The 12,694-nt window shown below is 42.2% G+C and overlaps 1 protein-coding gene across 7 annotated transcripts in view; it reads left to right on the forward strand.

Moving 5' to 3' along the window:
* LOC137221988 (zinc finger protein 454) overlaps positions 1 to 12,694 on the forward strand; it is a 51,690-nt gene that overhangs the window by 26,960 nt on the left and 12,036 nt on the right. For 2 of the 7 annotated variants that reach the window (XR_010942238.1, XM_067732542.1), the window contains exons 2-4: positions 1,500 to 1,573; positions 3,520 to 3,646; positions 4,054 to 4,143. The exons of 1 other annotated variant lie outside the window; for it this stretch is intronic. Coding sequence is in view for 5 of the 6 variants with exons in the window: in XM_067732542.1 (XP_067588643.1) it covers positions 1,541 to 1,573; positions 3,520 to 3,646; positions 4,054 to 4,143 (250 nt within the window). In the remaining variant the exon portion in view is untranslated. Of the gene's footprint in view, positions 1 to 171; positions 516 to 867; positions 1,574 to 3,519; positions 3,647 to 4,053; positions 4,144 to 12,694 lie in introns of those variants that run through there. 4 more of the 7 variants (XM_067732543.1, XM_067732546.1, XM_067732545.1 and 1 more) reach the window with 4 other exon arrangements.

Consider the following 12,694-nt stretch of genomic DNA (forward strand, 5'->3'; position numbering starts at 1 on the left):
AAACGGAACCAAATCCTCACGTGCGGGTTAGCGCGCGGGTGGTTACCTGCCTAGGGAACCGTGACGCCTCCGCCGAGGTCCCTGGGAAATGTAGTTTCTGCAAGGAAACCCCCTTGGCCTGGGTGGGGTGGGGGGTGGGGGTGCTGAGCGGCGGGGCCCTAATCTGCTCAGGCGCGCAGTATCAGTTTCTCCGCCCGGCGCTGGTGCGGGCGCTTGCCGCTGATTCGCCCTCTGGGAAGTGGAGTCTGCGAAGCAGAAGCGCTGCAGCTCTCTGACTTGAGGGAATCCGGCTCGGCGGGTCTCCCGGCAACGCGCAAGCGCAGTTCGGAATCGGACTGCAGACTCCACTTCATTGTGTTCTGCCTGCGATGTGGCGGTGGCGGTCTCTCGCCGCGGGCAGAGGCTCCTCGAAGGGCAACCCAGTGGTGACTAGACACGGTGGCCGAAGCCGCATCGGGAGAGCGGGAGCAGCCTTGGGGTGGTGGAGCCCGGTGGGAAGGGCGGATGAAAACCGAGTAGGTCTGGGTCGTGGTCCGTTCTGAAGGACGGTAATCTGATGCCCCAAACTTCCCGGGACGTATGGCTAAGGTTTGATTCCAAAGACAAAAAGGCCAGGTGTGAGCTTTCGGGTTTAGGGTCCGAATCTGCGGGTGCATGTGGAAAAGGATGCGGTCAGGGCCTCTGGCGTGTGTTTTGGAAACGACTCCGGGAAGCCCATTTACGCTCTGTGGTAGATGCTCCCGGTGTGGTCCGGATCACAGTATCCGGAACTCGCTGAGGCCGGGTCAGCAGCTGCGCAGCCCCTGCAGCAGCTTCCCAGGGGACCTGGCAGAGGGCGGGAGGGTGGGTTGTACGATTAACATTCGTGGCGCCCAACGCCCACTCCCACCCCCACCCCGCACAAATACATAGCTTCTCTCCCACCTTTGACTCCAGGTCTCCCAAACTGGGCGCCAGAGGAGGAGAGGCTTGAGGCCAGAGAACGGCATGGCCTTGAGAGACGTCTCGACAATGAAAATCCAGCCTTCTTAGCTTCTTTTCTAGGAGAAAGAAGACGACCCTCCTTCTCTACTTCTTTCACTCCCCGCCCAAGGATTAGGCAGCCGTCCAGGCAGGAGACACACTTTTCTTGAGATCTCTCAGCATAATTTAAGGGCAAAAGGCTGGAGAGTGTGTAGAAAGTGTGAAAACGGGCTAGAGGATGCTTTCTTCAAGAAAAGTCAAAGTATTTAAATACAGAAGGGAAGATATGGAGGATCTGACTCAGATTGCTAGGGGGAAAATTGGTGGGGGATGCTGGGAGTAGCTGCAAGGTGAGCTATTCCCTTTACAGTGGAGGCCATCAGAAAGACCCTCCAGGAGGAAAGAGGATTGGGAGCAAATAGGGACTAAGAATTCACTACCTGGAGTATTGGAGGATTCCCAGGGTGTGAATGCTCAAAGCCCCACTCTGGACTGCTGTGTGGTATTTTTTGACCCAGTCCTCTCCTCATAAACAGTAGAAGGTGTTACCAGCCTGAGGCTCATCAGAGAAGAAGGAATGGCAGTCAGGTGCCTGCCAACCGTGGTCCAGGTGAGTGAGGGATTGCTGTGGGCTTCCCCCTCTAAATTGCCTTAGGAGATTTGAATGTAGTAGTTGAGGAGGGTGGGCCTGTTTGTTTACCCTGACCAGGAGCTTTTCTCCCAGTCCAGTCTCTCTCAGGAGCCTGACCCGCTCCTGCCCGCCCCCCCATCTTGGGCACATCCTGGTGGGTGTCAGAGCTCAGGAACTTGCTAAAGCTCACCTAAGTGACACAACTGGAAGTGAAACCCAGGTTGGTCCAAAGTGGAAACCTGCACTCTTTCCACTAGCAAGTAAAATAAGAGTCTAAAGTGGTAAAGGCAGTACCTAACATAGGAGTGACAGAAGAGAGAAATTGGAATGCTTTCTTAGAAAGGTGGGATTTACTGGGCTTTAAAAAAAATTATATTTGGCTTTTTACTTCAGAGGAATATTGGGTACAAATGAAATCATTCAAGTGGTATGTTTTCAATTTCAATAAATTACTGAAAAGCTTTGAGCAGTGCTAACTTCATTAGAATAAGGGTATGGACTCCACTTTGAAGGAGACAACATTCATTTGAGTGTACAAATTCTGATGAATTTGGTAAATTTGTTCTAATTCATTCACACTTAAACCTGTCCAGGGGAAGAATCTGTGGCAGAAATCACTGGAAGGGCTGAGCAGCCGATTGAAAGTGCCATGTCAACCCAGTCCCAGCTCACTTGTTGCTCACCCTTCTCCTTGGTTTCTAGCTTGTCCTTTAGAACCCATCTCAGGCACCACTTTTGTTTTGAAACCTGTCTTCACGGTGCCAGTCCACTGTGATATTTCTCTTCCCTAGCCTTTTCCTCAAATTCATTGTTGGTGTCACACAATGATCTTGTGTTTACAGGCTGCCATAATTTTGGTTGCCATTCAGCAGACCTGTATTAGGGATGTAAAATGTGCCAGGTATTAGATCTATGCCCATGAAAGAAAGGTGAACAATGTTCCCTGACAGATTGGTTCATGGGTTCAGTCCAACAAATGTTCCTTGGTTCAGCCTACTTTGTGCAAGGCTCTGGGTGCAGGTAACAGAAACCTAACTCAGACTACCTTAAGCAAAAGCAGATCTTTATTGGAAGGATACTGGGATATTGCCCAAAATCCAAAGGCCAAAATTCACCTGTACTTCAGCTAGGCAAGTGGGGTCTAGAATAATCTAAAAGTCCTTTCTCTTGGACCCTTGCCTTTCTTCTCTGGGCTTCTACTTAACTCTTCCTTCTCAGTTCACACCAGCTCTCTTGGCCTCTCAGCCAAGTGTTTCCACAGAAGGTACTAGCTGTGATCAGAGGGAACAAGGTCACATTGTCCAGAAGGACTGTTTCCATGGGAACCGTGTATGTGTGTTGGGTTCAGCTGAAGAAAAGCAGGAGTTGCTGAGTAATACATTTGTAACAGGTGCTGGGTACATGGGCCATGTTCTAGAAGACATGATGGGAAGACAAGGGAGATGTGGAAATGGTCCATAGCTTCTTGGAGTTAACAGTCTAGTGGGGGAAACCAAAAGTAAACCAAAACTCAGCAAGTGGGACAGTGCTTGGATGGCCCTGCACAGGTGATATGGGAGCAGTTGAGGAGGGGTGCTGAAGAGGTAATGCTGAAGCCAAGACCTGGGTAGGATTGGTCATAGGGGTGGGGGTACAGGCAGGGCTGTGCAGATTGATGGAGATGGGAGAAAATGTTTTGGGCAAGATGAACAGCCAGTGTGAAGTCCCAGTGCTGAGGAGGCCTGTCCTCTCCACAAGGTATTTTTCTTCAGGGGAACGAAGTCTGATAAAAGCTTGACCCCTAGGAGACCCTGAGGAAGTGCTTCCCTTGTCACAGAACACCATCCCCCTTCTGTGCTAACAGCCCTGCAGACGGTCACAGCATTTCCCAGAGAGTCATGTGAGGGAGTAGCCACCAGTCAACGGGGATGGGTTTGCCCTTACAGGAATCAGTGACCTTCAAGGATGTGGCCGTGCTTTTCACCCAGGATGAATGGGCGCAGCTGAGCCCTGCTCAAAGAGCCCTGTACAGGGATGTAATGCTGGAGAACTACAGCAACCTGGTGTCCCTGGGTAAGTGGGAGCCTCTGAAGTCTCATCTTCATATTTGGAGATTTCTTTGGGACCCGTAAACTGGTTCCATACAGAAGTTTGGGTTGGGAGTGAGCTGTTCTGAGGATGTTATCTCAGTGCCTATCCTTTGTGTCCTGGGCACAGGGCTCTTTGGAGTCTAAGTGCAGATGTCTCAAAGGTGACTAGAGGTCGAATCCTCCCTCCCTTCCAGCAGAGAGGAAGACGGGAACAGATTCTCTGTGTCAGGCCCAAACCATCTTTTCCTCCTTCTGGGAACTGGTGTCTACCCTGGGCCCCTATCAGGTCACCATTTCCAGGAAGTTCTATGGACCATACCTCATCCTTGCAATGATTTTATCTCTGGTATGAACAGATATGGCCCATTTTTTTTTTCCCCTCAAAAACAGGACTCTTAGGACCCAAGCCAGATATGTTTTCCCAACTGGGAAAGGGTGAAGAATGGATGCCGGAGGACTCCCTGGGAGGCTTCTGTCTTGGTAAGCATGCTGCATGTGGGAGGCATTGGGAGGAACACAGCACGTGCGCCAGGCCTGTGGACTGAGAAACGAGCATCTTTTCCCTTCATGTTCACCTCAATACCTTGTTGCCATATTTGTCCCCACGTGCATGTGGCACTCCTTTCTTGTGGCAGTTTGTGCCTCCCTGGATCCTCCTCCCCATGATTTTTCTTCTCTCTCTATTTGGCATAGATGGACAGCTCCCCACTGTGCTTGTGTGTCCTGTTGTTCCCTTCAGCATCTGACCGTGCAGTCTCTGCTCACATTTCTCCAGTGAGGAGGAACAGCATAGGTTACACACAGCTGAGCAGCTTCTGGTCCTCAGGGCCAGTCACCATGTGCCTACTGAGGCAGCTCTTCTAGCTAAACATTGCACATTTCTTCAACCACCTTCATATTTGTTCATCCACGTGTACCTACATTCAGCATTTAATTATTCTCCACCTTCTGCTGGTGCTGCACTGGGCTGTAAGCACCATACGAGCACAGCCAGATTTTTTGCCCGTTTTGCTGTATTGCTCATGCCCAGCACAGTGCTTGGCACCTAGTAAGTGGCAAAGACTTGTTGCCTGGGGATACAGAGAACACGGCAGTTTAGTGGCTGTTACTTGTTTTGAGGAACCCATTGGATCTGGTAGCTTAAGAACGGGAGCAGGGGTGCCTTTCCCTAAACCCCCCAATATTTTAGAGAGCTATTGGCATGTTCAAGACATTACATTTCACTTTCTGCCAGCATTTGGCCAATTGTAAAATATTTTTAAAAACCTTTTGTTACTGATTTTTCACAGGAGCCCAATGAAGTAGGCAGGACTTTATATCCTACAGTAAGTAACTGTTTACTGGAATGTCTAGGATCTAATCTGTTATGGAATTTATATGTCTTAACTCCAAAACTCAGTTATCAAAAAAATCTTTTAACTTACCCCAATAGCATTCTGAATTTGTATGTTCTATTACACCCAAACTAAGGCATTTTTAATATTTCACTCAGTATTATATTATACAAGCAGTGTTATAACAAAAAAAGACAAGGGATGGGAATTAAAAGAAATTAATCCACTGTCCCAGTACTCTGGCCTAATAACATCATTTATTCTTCCATTATTCATCATTGACACTAATTCTTTATTGCACTTTTGAGGGGGGATTGTGAAGATGGAGAGGACTTTTATGCCTAGAAGGGATTTTATAGTCAGGTATGAGTAATGACATGAAAAACCATGAGGTCATGGTTCAGTCCTTCCCAGATGCCTTTCATGATCCTCTGTTCCAGCACCTCTTGTTTCCTGGACACCCTAAGCTGTGAGCTGATTCACGAAGGATGATTAGTGGTCAGCCAGTCAGGCATGGAAAGAAATCTTATATTTCCCAATAAACTTTTGGGATTTTGTGTTGCTGTTGTTGTCGTTTGTTTGGTGGGGTTTTTGTTTGTTTGTTTGTTTGTTTTTGTTTTTTGGCTGCACCATGCGGCTTGCGGGATCGAACCTTAGTTCCCCGACCAGGGATCGAACCCAGGCCCACAACAGTGGAAGCACAGAGTCCCAACCACTGTATCACCAGGGAATTCCCCCAGTAAAGTTTTATAGTTGTTCTTTCAATTTCCTATTAAAATTATAGTTCTGTTTTTTAATAGAACTACCTCCTTGTTTTTCAACTGGAAATTGCTGCTGTAAAGAAGTGGTAGTCATTTCCAAATATTTATTCCCCTTGTCACTCTCCAATTCTTATTCTTAAAGTGTTCACTGAATTATTTTTAGTGTAGTTTTTTATTTCTGTTTCACTTCTTAATGACTGGCTAGGACTTCAAAAACCATGTAGAACAATGATAGTAGGTTTATCTCTGATTTTTCAAAGGATCGGATCTAGAACTTTTCCGTTGTTGCATCAATCACTCTTGGTTTAGAAAGACACTTAATTTTAATAATAGTAAGAAAAAGTCCTTCTGATAGCTTTCTTTTAAAATTTTTCTCTTCCCTGGACCATGTTCTAGTGTAGGCAGGGAGCTGACATTTGAGCCCCTGTAGATCAGCACTGTGCTGGGTGATCTCCGGGGATTTGTTAGCTGCCCCATTTCAACCTTACAGCCTGTGAGGCAAATATGATTAACCCCACTACAGAAAACCCAGAAAACTCAACTTCAGGATGGTTAACTAATATCAATGTATTTAATGTTGCCATTTTGTTGCAAGTCAGGATGAGGGTTAAACCAGTGTGACCCTCAAATGGTGTCATTCCCCCCCCCTTCTCCAAAATAGCTTTAATTCTTCAGAAATTGTTTACCCAGTAAACCTAAAGAAAATGACCTGATCCCTTAATTTGAGTAGATTGCTAATAACTTTTTACATTTCTTCCTTATTTATTAATCTGTTTAGTTTCTTTTTGTTATATCAATTGTACATTTGCCCTTTAGCTTTAAATTATCTTTTCTTGAGCCATAAAATGTATTCATTTACAACTGTGCATGGTATTCATCTATAATTTTTTTTTACATCTTTATTGGAGTATAATTGCTTTACAATGGTGCCAGTTTCTGCTTCACAACAAAGTGAATCAGTTATACATATACATATGTTCCCATATCTCTTCCCTCTTGCATCTCCCTTCCCCCCGACCCCCCCTCCCACCCCTCTAGGTGGTCACAAAGCACCGAGTTGATCTCCCTGTGCTATGCAGCTGCTTCCCACTAGCTATCCATTCCACGCTTGGTAGTGTATATATGTCCATGCCACGACTCCCGCCCTGTCACAGCTTACCCCTCCCCCTCCCCATATCCCCAATCCATTCCCCAGCAGGTCCGCGTCTCCATTCCCATCCTACCCCCAGGTTCTTCATGACATTTTTTTCTTTTTTTTTCCTTAGATTCCATATATATGTGTTAGCATACGGTATTTGTCTTTCTCTTTCTGACTTACTTCACTCTGTATGACAGACTCTAGGTCCATCCACCTCATTACAAATAGCTCAATTTCATTTCTTTTTATGGCTGAGTAATATTCCATTGTATATATGTGCAACATCTTCTTTATCCATTCATCTGATGATGGACACTTAGGTTGTTTCCATCTCTGGGCTATTGTAAATAGAGCAGCAATGAACATTTTGTCACATGACTCTTTTTGAATTATGGTTTTCTCAGGGTATATGCCCAGTAGAGGAATTGCTGGGTCATATGGTAGTTCTGTTTGTAGTTTTTTAAGGAACTGTGGCTGTACCAATTCACATTCCCACCAGCAGTGCAAGAGTGTTCCCTTTTCTCCACACCCCCTCCAGAATTTATTGTTTGTAGATTTTTTGATGATGGCCATTCTGACAGGTGTGAGATGATACCTCATTGTAGTTTTGATGTGCATTTCTCTAATGTTTAATGGTGTTGAGCATTCTTTCATATGTTTGTTGACAGTCTGTATATCTTCTTTGGAGAAATGTCTATTTAGGTCTTCTGCCCATTTTTGGATTGGGTTGTTTGTTTTTTTGTTATTGAGCTGCATGAGCTGCTTGTAAATTTTGGATATTAATCCTTTGTCAGTTGCTTCATTTGCAAATATTTTCTCCCATTCTGAGGGTTGTCTTTTGGTCTTGTTTATGGTTTCCTTTGCTGTGCAAAAGCTTTGAAGTTTCATAAGGTCCCATTTGTTTATTTTTGTTTTTATTTCCATTTCTCTAGGAGGTGGGTCAAAAAGGATCTTGCTGTGATTTATGTCATAGAGTGTTCTGCCTATGTTTTCCTCTAAGAGTTTGATAGTTTCTGGCCTTACATTTAGGTCTTTAATCCATTTTGAGCTTATTTTTTTTTATGGTGTTAAGGAGTGTTCTAATCTCATACTTTTACATGTACCTGTCCAGTTTTCCCAGCACCACTTATTGAAGAGGCTGTCCTTTCTCCACTGTCCATTCCTGTCTCCTTTATCACAGATAAGGTGACCATAAGTGTGTGAGTTTATCTCTGGGCTTTCTATCCTGTTCCACTGATCTATCTTTCTGTTTTTGTGCCAGTACCATACTGTCTTGATTACTGTAGCTCCGTAGTATAGTCTGAAGTCAGGGAGCCTGGTTCCTCCAGCTCCGTTTTTCGTTCTCAAGGTTGCTTTGGCTATTCGGGGTCTTTTGTGTTTCCATACAAATTGTGAAATTTTTTGTTCTAGTTCTGTGAAAAATGCCAGTGGTAGTTTGATAGGGATTGCATTGAATCTGTAGATTGCTTTGGGTAGTAGAGTCATTTTCACAATGTTGATTCTTCCAATCCAAGAACATGGTATATCTCTCCATCTATTTATATCATCTTTAATTTCTTTCATCAGTGTCTTATAATTTTCTGCATACAGGTCTTTTGTCTCCTTAGGTAGGTTTATTCCTAGATATTTTATTCTTTTAGTTTCAATGGTAAATGGGAGTGTTTTCTTGATTTCACTTTCAGATTTTTCATCATTAGTGTATAGGAATGCCAGAGATTTCTGTGCATTAATTTTGTATCCTGCTACTTTACCAAATTCATTTTTTAGCTCTAGTAGTTTTCTGGTAGCATCTTTAGGATTCTCTATGTATAGGATCATGTCATCTGCAAACAGTGACAGCTTTACTTCTTCTTTTCCGATTTGGATTCCTTTTATTTCCTTTTCTTCTCTGACTGCTGTGGCTAAAACTTCCAAAACTATGTTGCATAAGAGTGGTGAGAGTGGGAAACCTTGTCTTATTCCTGATCTTAGTGGAAATGCTTTCAGTTTTTCACCATTGAGGACGATGTTGGCTGTGGGTTTGTCATATATGGCCTTTATTATGTTGAAGTAAGTTCCCTCTATGCCTACTTTCTGCAGGGTTTTTATCATAAATTTTTTTTTCAAAAAGTGTTGAATTTTGTCGAAAGCTTTGTCTGCGTCTATTGAGATGATCATATGGTTTTTCTCCTTCAATTAGTTAATATGGTGTATCACGTTGATTGATTTGCGTATATTGAAGAATCCTTGTATTCCTGGAATAAACCCCACTTGATCATGGTGTATGATCCTTTTAATGTGCTGTTGGATTCTGTTTGCTAGTATTTTGTTGAGGATTTTTGCATCTGTGTTCATCAGTGATATTGGCCTGTAGTTTTCTTTCTTTGTGACATCCTTTTCTGGTTTTGGTATCAAGGTGATGGTGGCCTCGTAGAATGAGTTTGGGAGTGTTCCTCCCTCTGCTATATTTTGGAAGAGTTTGAGGAGAATAGGTGTTAGCTGTTCTCTAAATGTTTGATAGAATTCGCCTGTGAAGCCATCTGGTCCTGGGCTTTTGTTTGTTGGAAGATTTTTAATCACAGTGCTTGTGATTGGTCTGTTCATATTTTCTATTTCTTCCTGATTCAGTCTTGGCAGGTTGTGCATTTCTAAGAATTTGTCCATTTCTTCCAGGTTCATCTATAATTTTAACATTTTACATTATATCCTCTTTCTCATTTCCAACTTTATCTGTGTATTTTTCCTCTAAAATTTGTTGAGACTTTTTGTAGAGAACCAGCTCCTATTTCTCTTACATGCTATAATTTTATTTCAACACTTAGCATTATCATTTCCTTTTTTTACTTAAAGCAAATATATTTTGATAGTGTAATCCTATCTACAGAACAGAATATGTAACATTTTTGAACAGCCTGAAGAATGGGCAAACACCCTCCATACCCTGCTGTCCAGCTGAAGAAACAGAACAAACTGCATATGTGAAATTCGATGTGTCCCTCCTCATCAGATCTTCCTCCTTTCATACCAGAGAGCCACTAGCTTGAATTTTACATTAGCTCCTGTGCTGCTCTTCTTGCTCTTTACCACATTTATCCATAGCTCTGAGCAATATTGTTTAGCTTTGCACACTTTAAAGTTGATATATACATATATATATGTATTGTACTATAGATACCTTTCCACAGCTTGCATTTTTTTCAATCCTTGTTGAGATGTGTAGCTCTAGTCATTTTTAACTGCACTCTGATACTCCTTCAATGGCTATACCTTTATTTAACTATTTTCTTGCTGATAGACCTGTAGGTTGTTTCCAGACTTTTTGCTGCCTTTTGAATGATGCTGACCTGAATATTCTTTTTTTTTTTAATTTATTTATTTAATTTTGGCTGCGTTGGGTTTTCATTGCTGCACACGGGCTTTCTCTAGTGGTGGTGAGTGGGGGCTACTCTTTGTTGTGGTGCGTGGGCTTCTCATTGAGGTGGCTTCTCTTGTTGCAGAGCATGGGCTCTAGGCGTGCAGGCTTCAGTAGTTGTGGCACGAGGACTCAGTAGTTGTGGCTCATGGGCTCTAGAGTGCAGGCTCAGTAGTTGTGGCACATGGCCTTAGTTTCTCCACAACATGTGGGATCTTCCTGGACCAGGGCTTGAACCTGTGTCCCTTGCATTGGCAGGCGGATTCTTAACCACTGCACCACCAAGGAAGTCCAGACCTGAATATTCTTGTACATACTTCCTTATACACATGGGCCTTGTTTGGGAATTTCTTTAGGTGTATTCATAGGTGTAGAAATAGTGGGTTTAAGAGTATATGCTTCTTCAGGTCTACTACGTGGTCCCAGATTGCTGATTAAATTAGTTGATACAAATTATACTAATAGTTGAATCAGGTCAGTTGATGTTACTTTGGCAAGTAACAGGAACTGAACCAAAATTCCTAAGAAATGGTATCTCATTGTGGTTTTAATTTGCACTTCCTTGTTTACTGGTGGACTTGAACATCTTCATATGTTGATTATTTGTGTTCTGTGACATATTCTTCATCCATTTTTCTGTTATAGTTTATCTTTTTCTTATTCACTTGTAAGACTTCTATATATAATTAGGAATTGAATACTTTATCAGTTAATATGTGTGCCAGTCTATAGCTTATCTTTTCTCTTTCTTTACTAGCAGAAGTTCGTAATCAGTCTTTGTCTTAATGATCTTTATCTTAGTGCTTTCTGTGTCCTGTTTAAATAATGCTTTCTACCCTTAGCTCCATGAGGGAAGGACTTGGCCATGATTGCTCTTGTATCTCAGCTCACCAGGTCCCAGTATGTACTTGTTGAATGAAATCATGAATTTTTTCTAATAATAATTTACTTTTGTCTTTTTTTTTTGTATAAATCTTATCAGAGGTTTGCCTTTTTAATAAATTTAATAAATAATTTTTGACTTTACTGATCGTTTCTATTTTATCTTTATTTCATTAATTTTTGCTCTTCATTATTTCTTTCCTTTGAATTTTTTGGAGCTTATTCTGTCCTTTTTCTTTATTTTTAGTATTAAATGTCATAACAATAATGCATTTAGTTTAACGAAACTACAATGTTTATTATGAAAACTGATGGCCTCTTATCCCCCCTTATCCCCATTCTCTCCTCTTTAGAAGTAACCATTTTCTCTTCTTTCAGTTGATTATTTGGTACATTTGTTTCCATGTCTTCAAGGAATGTGTTTATATTGCTACCTCTTGACTTTTCAGTTTTAGGCATTATTTACTGAATTCCTTCTATAAAAGTGAGGATTAAACTCACCTCCCCGACTATTCGTCTTACTACCTTTTCCATTCCCTATCCTTCCAGTAGGGTTATAGTGTACTTAATGGTCAGAGAAATAGTCATTGTTTACATTCTGAAGCACTATTCACAGCTGATCCATGAAGTAAGTCCTGGCAACTTTTGCTTTTGCTTTCCTAAGCAATCTTCCCAGGGTTCATTTAGTTTAATTTAATTTAATTTAATCTCAGACCTTCTCTAGTTGTCTGCATCTCGATTCTCAAGACTTTTAGATCAGAAGTCATTCTGACAATTTCATTTTCCTGGAAAAGTCTCTTCTGGAGCCATCTGACCTGCTCCTTTCTGGAATAGCAGGTACCTAGCTGTCATCCTCCTGCAAATCCCGTCTTTCCCGGCCTGCACGTCCCACATCATCCTTTTTCTTGGCTTCTCTCTTCATTTGCACATGTCTTCCAGTAGCTTCCTAAGAAAGGATGCACAGGAATAAGTTTTTGGTAACCTAGCAAGTCTATAAATGTCTTTTTCCTGCCGTAACACTTTCTGGATAGTTTGACTAGATAGAATTCAACACTGGAAATCTTTTTTCTTCAGAATTCTGAAGACATTGCTCTGTTGTTTTCTAGACCTAAGTCTGCTATTGAGAAATCCAAAATCTTCAGGTTCTTCATCACTTGTGACCTGTTTTTCCTCTCTGAAAGCTTGCATGATCTCCTCATTTACTCCAGTGTTTCTCAGTGGTGTACCCTGGTGTGCTCCTATACTTGGATCCACTGAGGATTGGTGAGCCTTTCCATCTAAATTTCTGCCCTGTGGATCTTGGACATTTTCTTCTAGCATTTTTTAATTTCCACCTTCAGTTTTCTCTATTTTCTCTTGATGGAATGCCTGATACCACCTGGACTGGTCTTCTAATTTTATCTTTTATATATATATATATATATATATATATATATATATATATATATATATATAAATCTTACTGTCCCCAGTAAGTTTTTTTTGTTTTTTTAAAATATTTATTTATTTATTTATTTATTTATGG

This window comes from Pseudorca crassidens, chromosome 3 (assembly GCF_039906515.1).
Source record: "Pseudorca crassidens isolate mPseCra1 chromosome 3, mPseCra1.hap1, whole genome shotgun sequence".
Classification (NCBI taxonomy): Eukaryota; Metazoa; Chordata; class Mammalia; order Artiodactyla; family Delphinidae; genus Pseudorca; species Pseudorca crassidens.